Source organism: Gobio gobio (genome assembly GCF_949357685.1).
Source record: "Gobio gobio genome assembly, chromosome: 16".
NCBI classification, from domain to species: Eukaryota; Metazoa; Chordata; class Actinopteri; order Cypriniformes; family Gobionidae; genus Gobio; species Gobio gobio.
The window spans coordinates 26873360-26885716 of NC_137109.1; the positions used below are offsets into that span (position 1 = coordinate 26873360).

General features: G+C 39.3%; 2 protein-coding genes across 7 annotated transcripts in view; one reads left to right on the top strand and one right to left on the bottom strand.

Annotated features, from left to right (window-relative positions):
- The window catches only part of mid2 (midline 2), a 218015-nt gene that overhangs the window by 168176 nt on the left and 37482 nt on the right, over positions 1–12357 (top strand). For 3 of the 6 annotated variants that reach the window (XM_079839414.1, XM_079839412.1, XM_079839413.1), the window contains exons 3-4: positions 162–227; positions 1826–1921. In XM_079839414.1, coding sequence (XP_079695540.1) covers positions 162–227; positions 1826–1921 — 162 coding nt within the window. The remainder of the gene's footprint in view (positions 1–161; positions 228–1825; positions 1922–12357) is intronic. The other 3 variants (XM_079839415.1, XM_079839416.1, XM_079839417.1) reach the window with 1 other exon arrangement.
- Positions 1–12357, bottom strand: part of LOC307140158 (uncharacterized protein) — a 338069-nt gene that overhangs the window by 71536 nt on the left and 254176 nt on the right. The window lies entirely within an intron of this gene.

Genomic DNA, 12357 nt, shown 5'->3' on the forward strand with positions numbered 1-12357 from the left:
CTGCTCCGAGGTGCTTCCAGCCCATTTACCCGGCACAGCAAGAGAGATAAAGCATGAGAGAGGCTGAAAACAAGTCGTCGGACAGAGCTGGGGCAATAATACTTCCGTCCATCAGCGGGCCAGACCAGTAAGGCTCTGTGTGTATGTGTGTGTGTTCATAGGCTTTTCAAGTGAGCCCTGCCAGAGTTTCTGAAGCGGTTATGGAGGCATCAAAGACAAGCGCCGCGGTGAGTCACCGGCTGCCTTTTACAATCTATGTACTGGATGTGTGCAAGACAGCGTCTCAGGCCAGAGATGGGGGTGTGGGACATGCAAGTGGACAGGGTCAGGCTGCATCACATATGCATGAATAGCCAAACAACACAAAACAAGAGAACATAAAGGCTCTGTTCTCGCTTTTGAATGCCAATGTTGTCGATGTTGTTCCCATCGCTCCTGCCTTTCAGTCCGTTTGGGCTTCTTTTTGTTTCCTCTCATGTCATTAATATCAGCTGTTCATCTCAGCGCTGTGTTCATGTCTTTCTCTCCATTTCTCCCACTGTGGGGGTCATCATTTCGTACAGCTGCTAGTGTAGCATGGCGGGGCTGTTCTGTTTGAGTTGTCGCTATGATTTCCCTCTTTAACTTTCCAACTTGTGTTGTAGTGAAGCATGTGCAACTCTTTTAACTAATTGCATAGTTCTCCACCTCTCGCCATTGTGATGTCACATAATTCCGAAACAATGAATTTCAACACCCTCATGAATCGTTTGTATATAGTGTAAAAACCCATTACTGTGCGGTATTTGACATGCCAGAACCTCACCATCCCTTTTTCATGAGCTAAAGAAACGGTCTCGCAGTAAACCAAACACACAAGTTCTGACCTCAAACCTCTTAAACTTTAATTGCTACAAACCTGTTTCTGCAAAGTACACATCGGAGCTCATGAATTAGGACACCCCTCCAACCCCCCCAGTGTAAAGTCTCAGCCCAGTGCGCCCAGTTTCTCATTAGTGACGATTAGTGGTTGTGATGTGGAACTAATTTGCTGTTAGTTGCTTGTTTTGAATCTAATCGGTCTTTGTGGGATCTCTGTGGACTCTGTATGACTTGTCTATGCGCACCAACACTAACATTGTCATCCGCACAGTGTCATTCCTTAATTCATGAAAAAGACAGATGGGAGCAATGGGTAAAAAAGAAATCTGCCGCTCTCAAAAAACACTGTTTAAATCCTTTGAGAGCAGCTATATTATGTGATACAGTTTTAAATTCCAAATGTAAAAGCCTTTTTTTCCAGCCCTGCATTTTGGTAATGTAAATTCAATTTTAAACGGATCGTTCATCCAAAAAAGAACATTCTGTCATTTATTCACCTTCATGTTTTTCCAACCCTGTAAGATGTTATTTTTTATAATCCCTTTAATAGCATAAAATGTATATATTGTATATTAGTTTTTATACAATACAAAATTTGGTGTTTTTGAAAGAAGGATCTTGACCAAAAATACAGTAATATTGTGAAATATGATTACAATTTAAAATAGCTGTTTTCTATTTTAATACATTTTAAAATGTAATTAATTCCTGTGATTGCAAAGCTAAATTTTCAGTCACATGATCCTTTCAGAAATCATTATAATGTGCTGATTTGGTGCTCAGGGACATTTCTTGTTATCACTTTTGATCAATTTAATGTGTGAGCTTTTTTTTTTTAAGATTTTTGACCTGTAGTGTATACTGTTTATCATATCCTGATGGGATGAAAGAAAAAAACTTGTCTGTGTCAGACAGAAAGAGTGATTCATTCTGTCTAAGTGCCATATCTCTGTCATTCCAACAGCAAACCCTGGAGAATAACTTAACCAATCTGGTGAAGAGGAACAGTGAGTTGGAGAACCAGATGGCCAAACTCATCCAGATTTGTCAACAGGTAGAGGTGAGTCCAGCAAATGTAGCATTATAATCTTCATCCTTCACATCATCATCATCATTCATTTATTTCCACCTTCAGTTATTCGTCCCACATCTGCAAATGTGTTTTTGTCAGTTATACAAACAAATTAGTTTACATTTTATTTTTAGTGACAACGTGATTCAGATTTCTTGCCTTTTGAGCAACAAATGCTACTCAGATTCAGGGTTATTCCAGGAATGCATTTCCAAAATGTAAACGTTTTTGAATGTTTCTTTTTTATTTTGGTTAAGGTCACGTGTATGAACAGATATTGCATGGCTCGTGTTGACTTTAATTCTGCATTGAGATTCATTTTTTTCCATTAAACTGCTGAGCCAAAGGCGAGAAGAGCCTTTAAGATACCTCCTGTATCAATATTACTTTTTTGTGAATAAAAGAGATTTTAACAATCATTCGCTCAGTGAAATGAACCCATGGTCAACATGAGAGAAAGAACCTTGAATAGGCAAAAGACTTTTGTTTTCTTTCTTTCTATAAATATTCCCTTTTGATTTATCATTAATCCTAACTTTTATGCAAGAAAAATATGTGAACCTTCTAGATTTACCTGGTTTCCTGCATATTTTTTATCTAATTTTCAACCAAATCAAAACACACAGTCTGCTTTAACTAATAGAATGCACACAGTTGTTCATTTACATCTCTTACTGAACACAGCGTGTAAAGATTTATAGTGCAAAGTGGGGAATGTATATGAATCTTTATGGTAATGACTTATCCAATCAGTGAGGCAAGATTTGAGGTGTTGGTCAGAGTCAAAAACAAAATTTGTCTTTGCTATTCACAAATATTATTGCCTGATGTGAACCATACCTCAAACAAAAAGAGATGTCCGAACACTGAAGATTAAGAATTTCGACTTGCTTAAAGCTAAAATTAAAATCTCTCTAAAATTTAGCCGTCAGTCCACAATAAGACAAAATTGTCTATAAATGGAGAAAGTTCAGCACTGAATGCTCATAGTTGTCAAGAAGAGTATTAAAGTGTCAGCTTTAAACGTACAAAAATCTCTGGAATCTGATAAAATACGGTTAGTTGCATATCTGTTATTAAATCATATACTTTTTCTACAGCACACTGTAAATGTTCATACTGTGTGCTCAATAATATATATCACCGTTCAATAGTTTTCTTCAAGGATGTATTAAATTGATCAAAAGTGAGGTAGACATTTATAATGTTTCAAAATATTTCTATTTCAGATGCTGTTCTTTTTTCAACAGAAATGAAACAGCAGAACTGTTTCTTGAGCATCAAATCAACATATTTTATGTATTTTATTTTATTTTTAAATGTATTGATGTTACCTCCATGATGTTAAATGCCTTATGTCAGACGTGTCCAAACGCAGTCCTGTAGGGCCACTGTCCTGCAGAGTTTAGCTCCAACTTGCGTCAACACACCTACCTGGAAGTTTCTAGGCTGCCTAGTAAGACCTTGGCAGTGTCTGAAATCGTCTCCTATATCCTCATTCACTATTCCCTACATTAGTCCACTAATATAGTTTACTTGAGGGAGTGAATGAAAACGAGTAAGTGAATTTGGACACTGAGTGTGTAGGAAGGGCTGCCGCTTTTGCATAGTTTGTGCTTGCTGTTTAATAATTTCTTGAAACTTTGCAAAGTGGCATCTCCAGTAGCAATAAAAAGATTTATCTTGAACTCTGTCATGAAAACTAGCATGTGTTAACCTTAATTAAACAATGTAATAATCAATTAAAAATTAATTTATAACTGTTTGATACTATGCTGTACCCACATCGGACCAGCGGTTTGGAAAATGGATGGGTGGATGGATGATTCAGTCGCGGGCACCATCTTCTGGTCTGATGTGGGAATTCATTCAGCACGTGACTCTCACAGTGCATTATGGGTATTCTCCAGCCGTTGAGCATACATAGGTTATACACTCGTTATTGTGGTGCATTGTGGGATTGAATGAATGCACTTGATAATGTCCACTGGTTTCGGACACTACTACAAATGGCTGTCCACTCAAATAGTGCCCTATTTAAGGATATTTCGGACACAGCCCTCGATTAACTGGTTTCCGGTGTGTTAAATTGGAGCTAAACTTTCCAGGACAGTGGCCCTCCAGGAGCATGATTGGACACCCCTGCCTTATGCAGACCTTATGTAGTGCTGCACTCATTGTGTTCTGTCTCCGGTTTGTATTTTTACAGCATGAAGGTAAGATCTTACGGATTTACGTTAGCTCTACAATAAGTAAATCTATTTCATCACCTAATTACTTCCCTACAGCAATGCCAAATACAGAGCTATCGCAAAAAAAGGAAGTTCAAAGACAAAATTCTAAAGATGGCTGCGAGCTTGTTTCTCTGGTGCATAGGGTCTATATTCGCACCTGGTGTTTGTTGGTGAAGTGGCATATTTATGCATACCCATTAGCACACATGATAAACAGCCCTTTTGAAAGTCAATTAGTACCCTTTATCTTTGAATCAGAGCTTATTAAAGGAAAGACAAACAAGACACCAGGGATATATTTAGGCCTTTGCTTAATGTCACCTTGAACATTGACTGAGGAAGTTGTTCTTACTCCAAATATGACTCAAGATCAGCACTAAGACGTCAGGCACAAGGGAAATTCAAATGTGAGCGTCCTTTTTAATGACTCTGTCAGGATGGTTGTCCTTGCTGTTTGAGAAAGGAAAGCAGGTGACAAGGCATTGTTACTTCATTAGCTGAATCAGTCTTGTTGAACCCCGGGGAGACTGCATGCGTAGCACGTCTCTAACCTGAGCTGAACCGCACATAAAAAAAAAAATCTTTGCATACCAGCGGCTGCTTTGAGCGCACAAAGAAAGTAGCTCACACCATAGCTGAGTGAGGTATGTGGTAGAAGGCGTACAGTTTGAAGCATTTACAAAACAGCTTTCTGCAGTAAATTCCCAGCTACATATATTATAGAGTTGAACACACTCGAGGTGATTTAAAACCGTTAAACCAATCCCCAAAAAAAAAGGTTTAACTGCATTCTGTGTGGTTTCCTCCTTAATTATTAAAATCTACATCAATTATTCAGGACTTATGTTGTAAGAATAATCATTGAACAATGATTGTCTATCATCAGATGTCTCTGTAAGGCCATGCCCGCTGTGTCATGTTTATTTGAAAGGCACAGTAAATCATTGAGGATCAAATGACTGAGGTGTTATAATGTTAAGTAAGGCAGATTTCAGGGACACTGCATATTAAATGTCTTGGACATTAAATGCTGAAGTTTTGACCCAAAATCATTTAGCTGTGAACTTCGTTCTTCCATTGTATGTTAAAGGGGGGGTGAAACAATATTGTGTAAATCTTGAGTACCTATAGAGTAGTATTGCATCCTTCATATCTCTGAAAAGTATTTAGTTTTATCATATTTTTAAAAGAAAGATACGCTGTACCGAGTCTTTTCGTGGGAAAAAACGAGCGGCTGGAGGCGTGTGCGAGCGCGCGCAGCTATTGCTTTGAAAGCGTCTGAAAGCTGTGACATCCTTAAACGTGGAAAAGAAAACGTTATCCTAAATAAACCATGACTATCAATCAGATTCAACCACACATATATGATCCAGAATCTGATCAGCATCTTCGAAGCTGTACAGGGTTGTCTTGCCCTGACAACGAAAAACATACTTCTTTGGTGATATTGTTGATTTCGTGAAGTCCTGTGACTGCAGCGCAGCCGGCTTCCCTAATGCCGAGCAAAGCGTGTTAATGGGCGTGCGCCCTTCCGGGAGAAGAGCCCATACGGCCCGTACAAGGACATTCCGCCCTTGCTAACGTCAGATAGACCTATTCTCTAAAAAAACTTTCCGAAACTTGTGAGAAAACGGAAGGAGTATTTTTGGCACCAAAATGTTTCTGCTTAATTTTTTTTTTTTACTTTTTCCATGTTTAGCAAGTATTTAACAGTGTAAAAAACTCAGTATGCATGAAACAACATTTCACCCCCCCTTTAATATGAACTGGCACGAACATAAAATGTGCATCAAAATGCAATGTTTAGAGTTTTATTTTCAAGCAGCCAATTTGCTCTTCACTCTTGCAGTCATTATAAAATACATAGTATATTCAGTTCAGTTTTATTGACACCTTAAAAAGGACAATTTAAACACATTTACAGCTAAAATTATGAAATTTTTTGTTAAATGTGACCCTGGACCACAAAACTAGTCATAAGGGTCATAAGGAAAATGGAGAGTTATACATCATCTGAATAAATAAGCTTTCCATTGATGTGTGGTTTGTTAGGATAGGACAATATTTGGCCGAGATACAACTATAAATCTGGAATCTGAGGGTGCAAAAAAATCTAAATATTGAGAAAATTGCCTTTAAAGTTGTCCAAATGAAGTCCTTAGCAATGCATATTACTGATAATAATTTTTTTTGATATATTTATGGTAGGAAATTTACAAAATATCTTCATGGAACATGATCTTTACTTAATATCCTAATGATTTCTGACAAAAGAAAAATCGCAAATTTTGACCCATACAATGTATTGTTGGCTATTGCCACACATATACCCGTGCGACTTATGACTGGTTTTGTGGTCCAGGATCACAAATGGTTTATGTAACTGCTTTAACAAAAAAAATACATATTTCACATTTCTGATTAGAAGGAAAATTCTGTCATCATTTACTTTTAATCCTTTGTAATGCTGTCATGGTTGAGTTTCCATTGTAAGTGCCTTACTGTGGCCAAACTGACACTCAAAAAGCATAAAAATCTGAATCATCTTACATAGTATTTAACATTATGCCACATATGCTGTAAATAGAAAGTGATTGTGCAATAAAATGATTTATGTAGTAATTTAAAAAATGCCCCATTACCCAATTTAGCCAACTAAAAGACTTTGAGGTGCTTTCTTCCTGTCAATCATTTTCACCAGACAGCCCATATGTGAGAGGCAGGAAGCTGTTAGATTGGTTCAAGTTAAGCAGCATATTCAGCTTCATATGCAGTTTTCAGTTAGTGCGTCATGCAAACACATTAAGAACACTGAGATATTATAAAACGTGTATAAAACATTGACTTTCAAGTCAATGGGCCCTATCTTGCACCCAGCGCAATTGACTTTGTACACCGACGCATGTGTCATTCCTATTTTGCACCCGCGCAAAGCGCGCTTTTCCCTCCACAGAAGCACGTCGCTAAACTAGTGAATGAACTTGCGCTACCTGGGCGGTTCAGCGCAAAAAAGGAGGCGTGTTCCGGCGCAAACAATCCCTGGTGCTATTTTGCTGTTCCATTAAACAATTGCGCCACTGACCAGAAAAAACCTAGTCTAAAGTCAGTGGCGCGTTGCGCGTTGTTCATTATGCTATTTTAAGGGCGCATGCTTGACCATAATGTATAGCGTGCACAACGCGCATACACTTTGCTCATGTAGGCTAATCTACACAGATGCAACAGTTATTTTTGCAAATCATAAATTTACACTAAAAAATATTAACACATGAGATGACGGAAATCATTGCGAAGATGTGAAAAAATAGGCATAAATCTAGCTTACAAATTATTCAGGCTAATTGTAGTCTAATAATTAAGGAGACCTGTTTGCCCAATAGTGGCAACTTCTGGCAAGACATATATGTATATAAGGACATCTAACAAATTGGTTTGTCCGTCAAGAACCAGGAAAAAAAATCGTTGAGGGTGGACGCAGCGATGTCCTCTGCTGGCGTCAGGTCCTGAGTAGAGGCAGATCCACCTCCCGTTACACGGCGTGCCTGATTGATGCTGGCACGCTTGGACTTTCCCCGTCTTCTGATGTCATTGTAGCGCTTGCGGCACTGGTGCGACGTCCTGGGGATGCCAGCTGATTAAACAATTGTGGCTATTTCCTCCCACGCCTGTTTAACCGACGCTATTTTGGGTGGGTTTCTCCCATCCCCATACAACACAACTTCTCTGTCTTTCACTGCTCTTACAAGCACATCAGTCTCTTTGGCTGTGAACCGCTCCTGGCGTGCGCCCGGTAAATACGCCATAATAATAGCAATCCATAATGGAACTTGCGCACCTGCTTTTACAGGGAATGTTGGATGACGCTCTGATTGGTTTATTCACGTTACGCCCAAACCACACCTATGAATAATGAAGCTACTTCAGACCAACCCATTTTAGATTTGCGCCGGGCGCAAGAGCCATTTATCCCGCCGGGAAAATTGCAACAGCGCCGAGACCCGCCCACAAAGTTACTTGCGCTTCGCGCTTTGACACTTGCGTTTCAGATCGTTAAAATAGGGCCCAATGTGTATTGAACCCACATCCATAATATTTAAATCCATAATATTCTCTTTCCCCTATAGTATATAGTTGGGTATGACCTATTAAAATGTTGGTCAGTGAGTGCCTCATATGCAACGCATCACTTTCTGTTTCAAGGGTCACATCTGCTAACATCTGAAAAATCTCAAAGCAGATTCACACAGAAACAACTTCTTGAATATAGTCCAACTACCATTCAACAGTGAATGAATGCAATGTATTACAGATGCAAACTCTCTACAAATGATGTTATCCAGATGAAAACACACATCAAATAGACCCTTCGGCTTTCGTGTAGTATCAGAGGAACATCTGCAGAGATGTTTACAGCCTTTGTAAGTTTTATTTGAAACATAGCATCTATGGCAAAGTTTTCTATGGATTCCATTAGACAAAAGTGTCTTAGGAAATGTCCTAAGAGAGTCCAGTGTATAAATAACTCATGAGTGATGCTGTCAGGGGACTGGAGGTGTCTGGGGAACTTTCCACTTTCAGTTGGGAATTTCCATTTTAGCTTTAGTGATTTGAAGCCTGGACTCCATCACTCCCTTGTTTGACATTCCAGGTGCTCTCTCTGGGCCACTGTGGTTTATTAGGCCTGTGGTGCAAAGGGACGCTTTGTTTTGTTGCTGTTCCACCGAGTGGACATTTGTGCAGCAATGAGGGCCGCCACACTGTGATGCATATGCCTCTCCCTCATCCATTTTTAACAGGGCCACTTGGACTCTCCGGTGATGAGACAGGCCCCATAGGAGCGCCTACAGCCGTGCACTTAGAGCACTCAGACCTGCCCCATCTGTCAGCATATGGGAAAGATACACAGTAATCAGAGCTGCAAAAAAATCAAATCAGACCTCTGCTCAGTGGCATCTGTTCAACAGCACTTAGATTGTTTATGTACCCAAAATGAACCGCTGGAGCTCATTAACAGCCTTTTTATAGCAGCCAGTGTTTCCTGCCCTGTGGATTAGCAGATTAAAGATGTGGCAATATGAAGAGATAAAGGTCAGGAACTGATGAGCCTTGTCAATAATGAGTCTTGCTGCAGTCATTGCATGCAGTGCACACTATCATCTGGGCTTAATCCGAAAATAACTTGCATAAAGATGTGCAGACATTGCTTTAGTTTAGTTGCTTTTAGTGTACTCTATTTTTCGGTTAAATGTGCAAAAAAAATCCCTTTACAGCCTGTGTTGGTGGACGGCAAACATAGTTTTCTTAATCAATGGTCTATTTTGTCTTTTTTTTTTTTTTTTTTTACTGTCTAACACAATGTATCTTGGTTTAAAAATCCTGCAATATTTTTACGGGAAAACAAGACAAAAAATGTGTGTGGGTTTTTTACTCTTGGATTGTTATATATATATTACCATTTTCTAAACTATAGCGGATAAACTGTGATAATGAGATATATATATATATATCTCATTATCACAGTTTATCCGCTATAGTTTAGAAAATGGTAATAAAAACTGTGTCAGAACAAATTCATTTTGATAATGTCAGATAACTTTGATAGAAAGGTATGTAATGGATTACAATCAACCAATCAGCTGTCAGCGGTTAAATTTAAGTACACAATTAAACAATACCAATTTAGGTCAACCAATTACCAAGCAATGCTTAATGTTGTTCAGTCTGTGGTGTAAAAGGTCGCATTAGCAATTTAAGAAAAAACACTTAAGCAAAACATGGTCAGGACAAAGTGTCTGAATACATTTGGTCCCAAATTTTTATACATTTTACTGGTAGTCACTTGCAAATGGATATGGATATTGCTAAAATATTATGCATGGGGTTTGTGCAAATACCTGCATTTAGTTTTTTTTTTATATATATATTTATATTTATATATATATATATATATATATATATATATATATATATATATATATATATATATATATATATATATATATATATATATATATATATATATATATATATATATATATATATATATATATATATATAAACTCCCTTAAAGACTCAGCATAAGTGTTTGTAAGGGTTTGCAGACTAAATCGGCAGGTTTTTTTTGGTACAGGACCCCAATCGACAATGACGCACAATCTTTCCTAAGTGTCCAATAAATGTTAATCCAGTCCAGGACAGTCTAAATGTGCAGACAAAGCGTTTGTGCGCAGCACCAAATTTTAAAGGTGTCAGCATGAATCTGCCAAAGTGTGAGGCGAGTCAGGCCGGTTAGGTGCAGGCACCACAGTAAAGTGGGGTCACACATCACATCCCTACCATCCTCAGAAAAGCCCTTTGTAGTCCCTAGAAAAGCTATGGGGGATGTATTTAATCCCCAGTGGATGGACGACGTGCTAAGAGGTCTGATAAGGAACACATCAACAGCAGGAGACATCCATCACTGCATTCGTCCACTGAGCCAGAGTGCTCAGAGATGTTGGTGGATAGGGAGAGATGGTAGCTGTGCTTCAGACAACTATATGTGTCCTCTGGCTTATTTATTTATCTATTCTCTAGTGTAACTGAGAGGTAGAATTGTGGCAGGCATTATGGGATCGACAACAGCAAATAATCAAAAAGATAATAAATTGTCAACTTTGTTTGAAATGCCACACTTCCATAGTGGACTGACTGGGTTAACAAAAGTGTGTTAAATTGACATTGTATTTGGGCAATTTCCAAATAAAGTTAGAGTATAATGATGCTTATGTTTGATGAATTTATTGACTGCATTGAAAGCAATCATAGACCATACATAAGACATCTGCACTTCGGTTTCTTCCATGCTAGAGTGAGTGAGTCAGTCAGTCAGTCAGTGAATCAGTGAGTGAGTGAGTGAGTCAGTCAGTGAATCAGTGAGTGAGTGAGTGTCAGTCAGTCAGTGAATCAGTGAGTCAGTGAGTGAGTGAGTGAGTGAGTCAGTGAGTCACTCAGTGAGTGAGTGAGAGTCAGTCAGTCAGTGAGTGAGTGAGAGTCAGTGAGTGAGTGTGAGTCAGTGGGTGAGTGAGTGAGTGAGTGAGTGAGTGAGTGAGTGAGTGAGTGAGTGAGTGAGTGAGTGAGTGAGTGAGTGAGTGAGTGAGTGAGTGAGTGAGTGAGTGAGTGAGTGAGTGAGTGAGTGACCACATCTATTCTCTTCACACTCTAATCAACAAAAACATCAAAAACAAACAAAGAAAAATATTTGCATGTTTTGTAGACTTTAAAAAAGCTTTCGACTCAATTTGGCATGATGGTTTACTATACAAACTCCTACAAATTGGCATTGGCGGAAAAACATTTGATATTGTACAATCCCTTTACACCAACAGTAAAAGTGCAGTGAAAATCAACCACCACAGAACCGCGTTTTTCTGGCAGGGACGTGGAGTGAGGCAGGGATGCAGTCTGAGTCCAACTCTACTTAACATCTATATTAATGATCTGGCATCAATGCTGGAGCGCTCTACTGTCCCCGGCCTCACTCTACAGTCCGGCCACACAGAGGTCAGAGGTCACTCTACTGTCCCCGGCCCCACAGAGGTCAGATGTCTGCTGTACGCGGATGACCTGGTCCTGCTGTCCCGCACACCTGAGGGCCTTCAGCAGAGCCTGGCCCTGCTGGAACAGTTCTGTCACGAGTGGGCCCTGACAGTCAATCTGGACAAAACCAGAGTCATGGTGTTCCAGAAGAAGGCCAGATCTCAGGCACACAAACACCCGTTCACTTACAAAGGCCAGGTCCTCCAGCACAGCACGAGCTACAGTTATCTGGGCATCGACATCAGCGCTTCGGGAGGCTTTGGTCTGGCTGTCAAAACACTGAGTGAAAAGGCTCGGAGGGCTTTCTATGCTATAAAGTCACGATGCGGTCACTTAAAAATACCCATAAAAACTTGGATAAAATTATATAATTCAATAATAAAACCAATTCTTTTATATGGATGTGAAATTTGGGGATCAGTACTGAATTTAAAAAATTGGGATAAAACTTCAATAGAAAAACTACAATTGGAAATTACCAAAAACATTTTAGGGGTCCACAGAAGCACGTCCAACGCCGCCTGCAGGGCTGAATTAGGCCTGTACCCGCTGGACATTGAGATCCAGAAGAGATGTGTCCAGTTCTGGCTTCACCTCCATCAGTCTGATCCA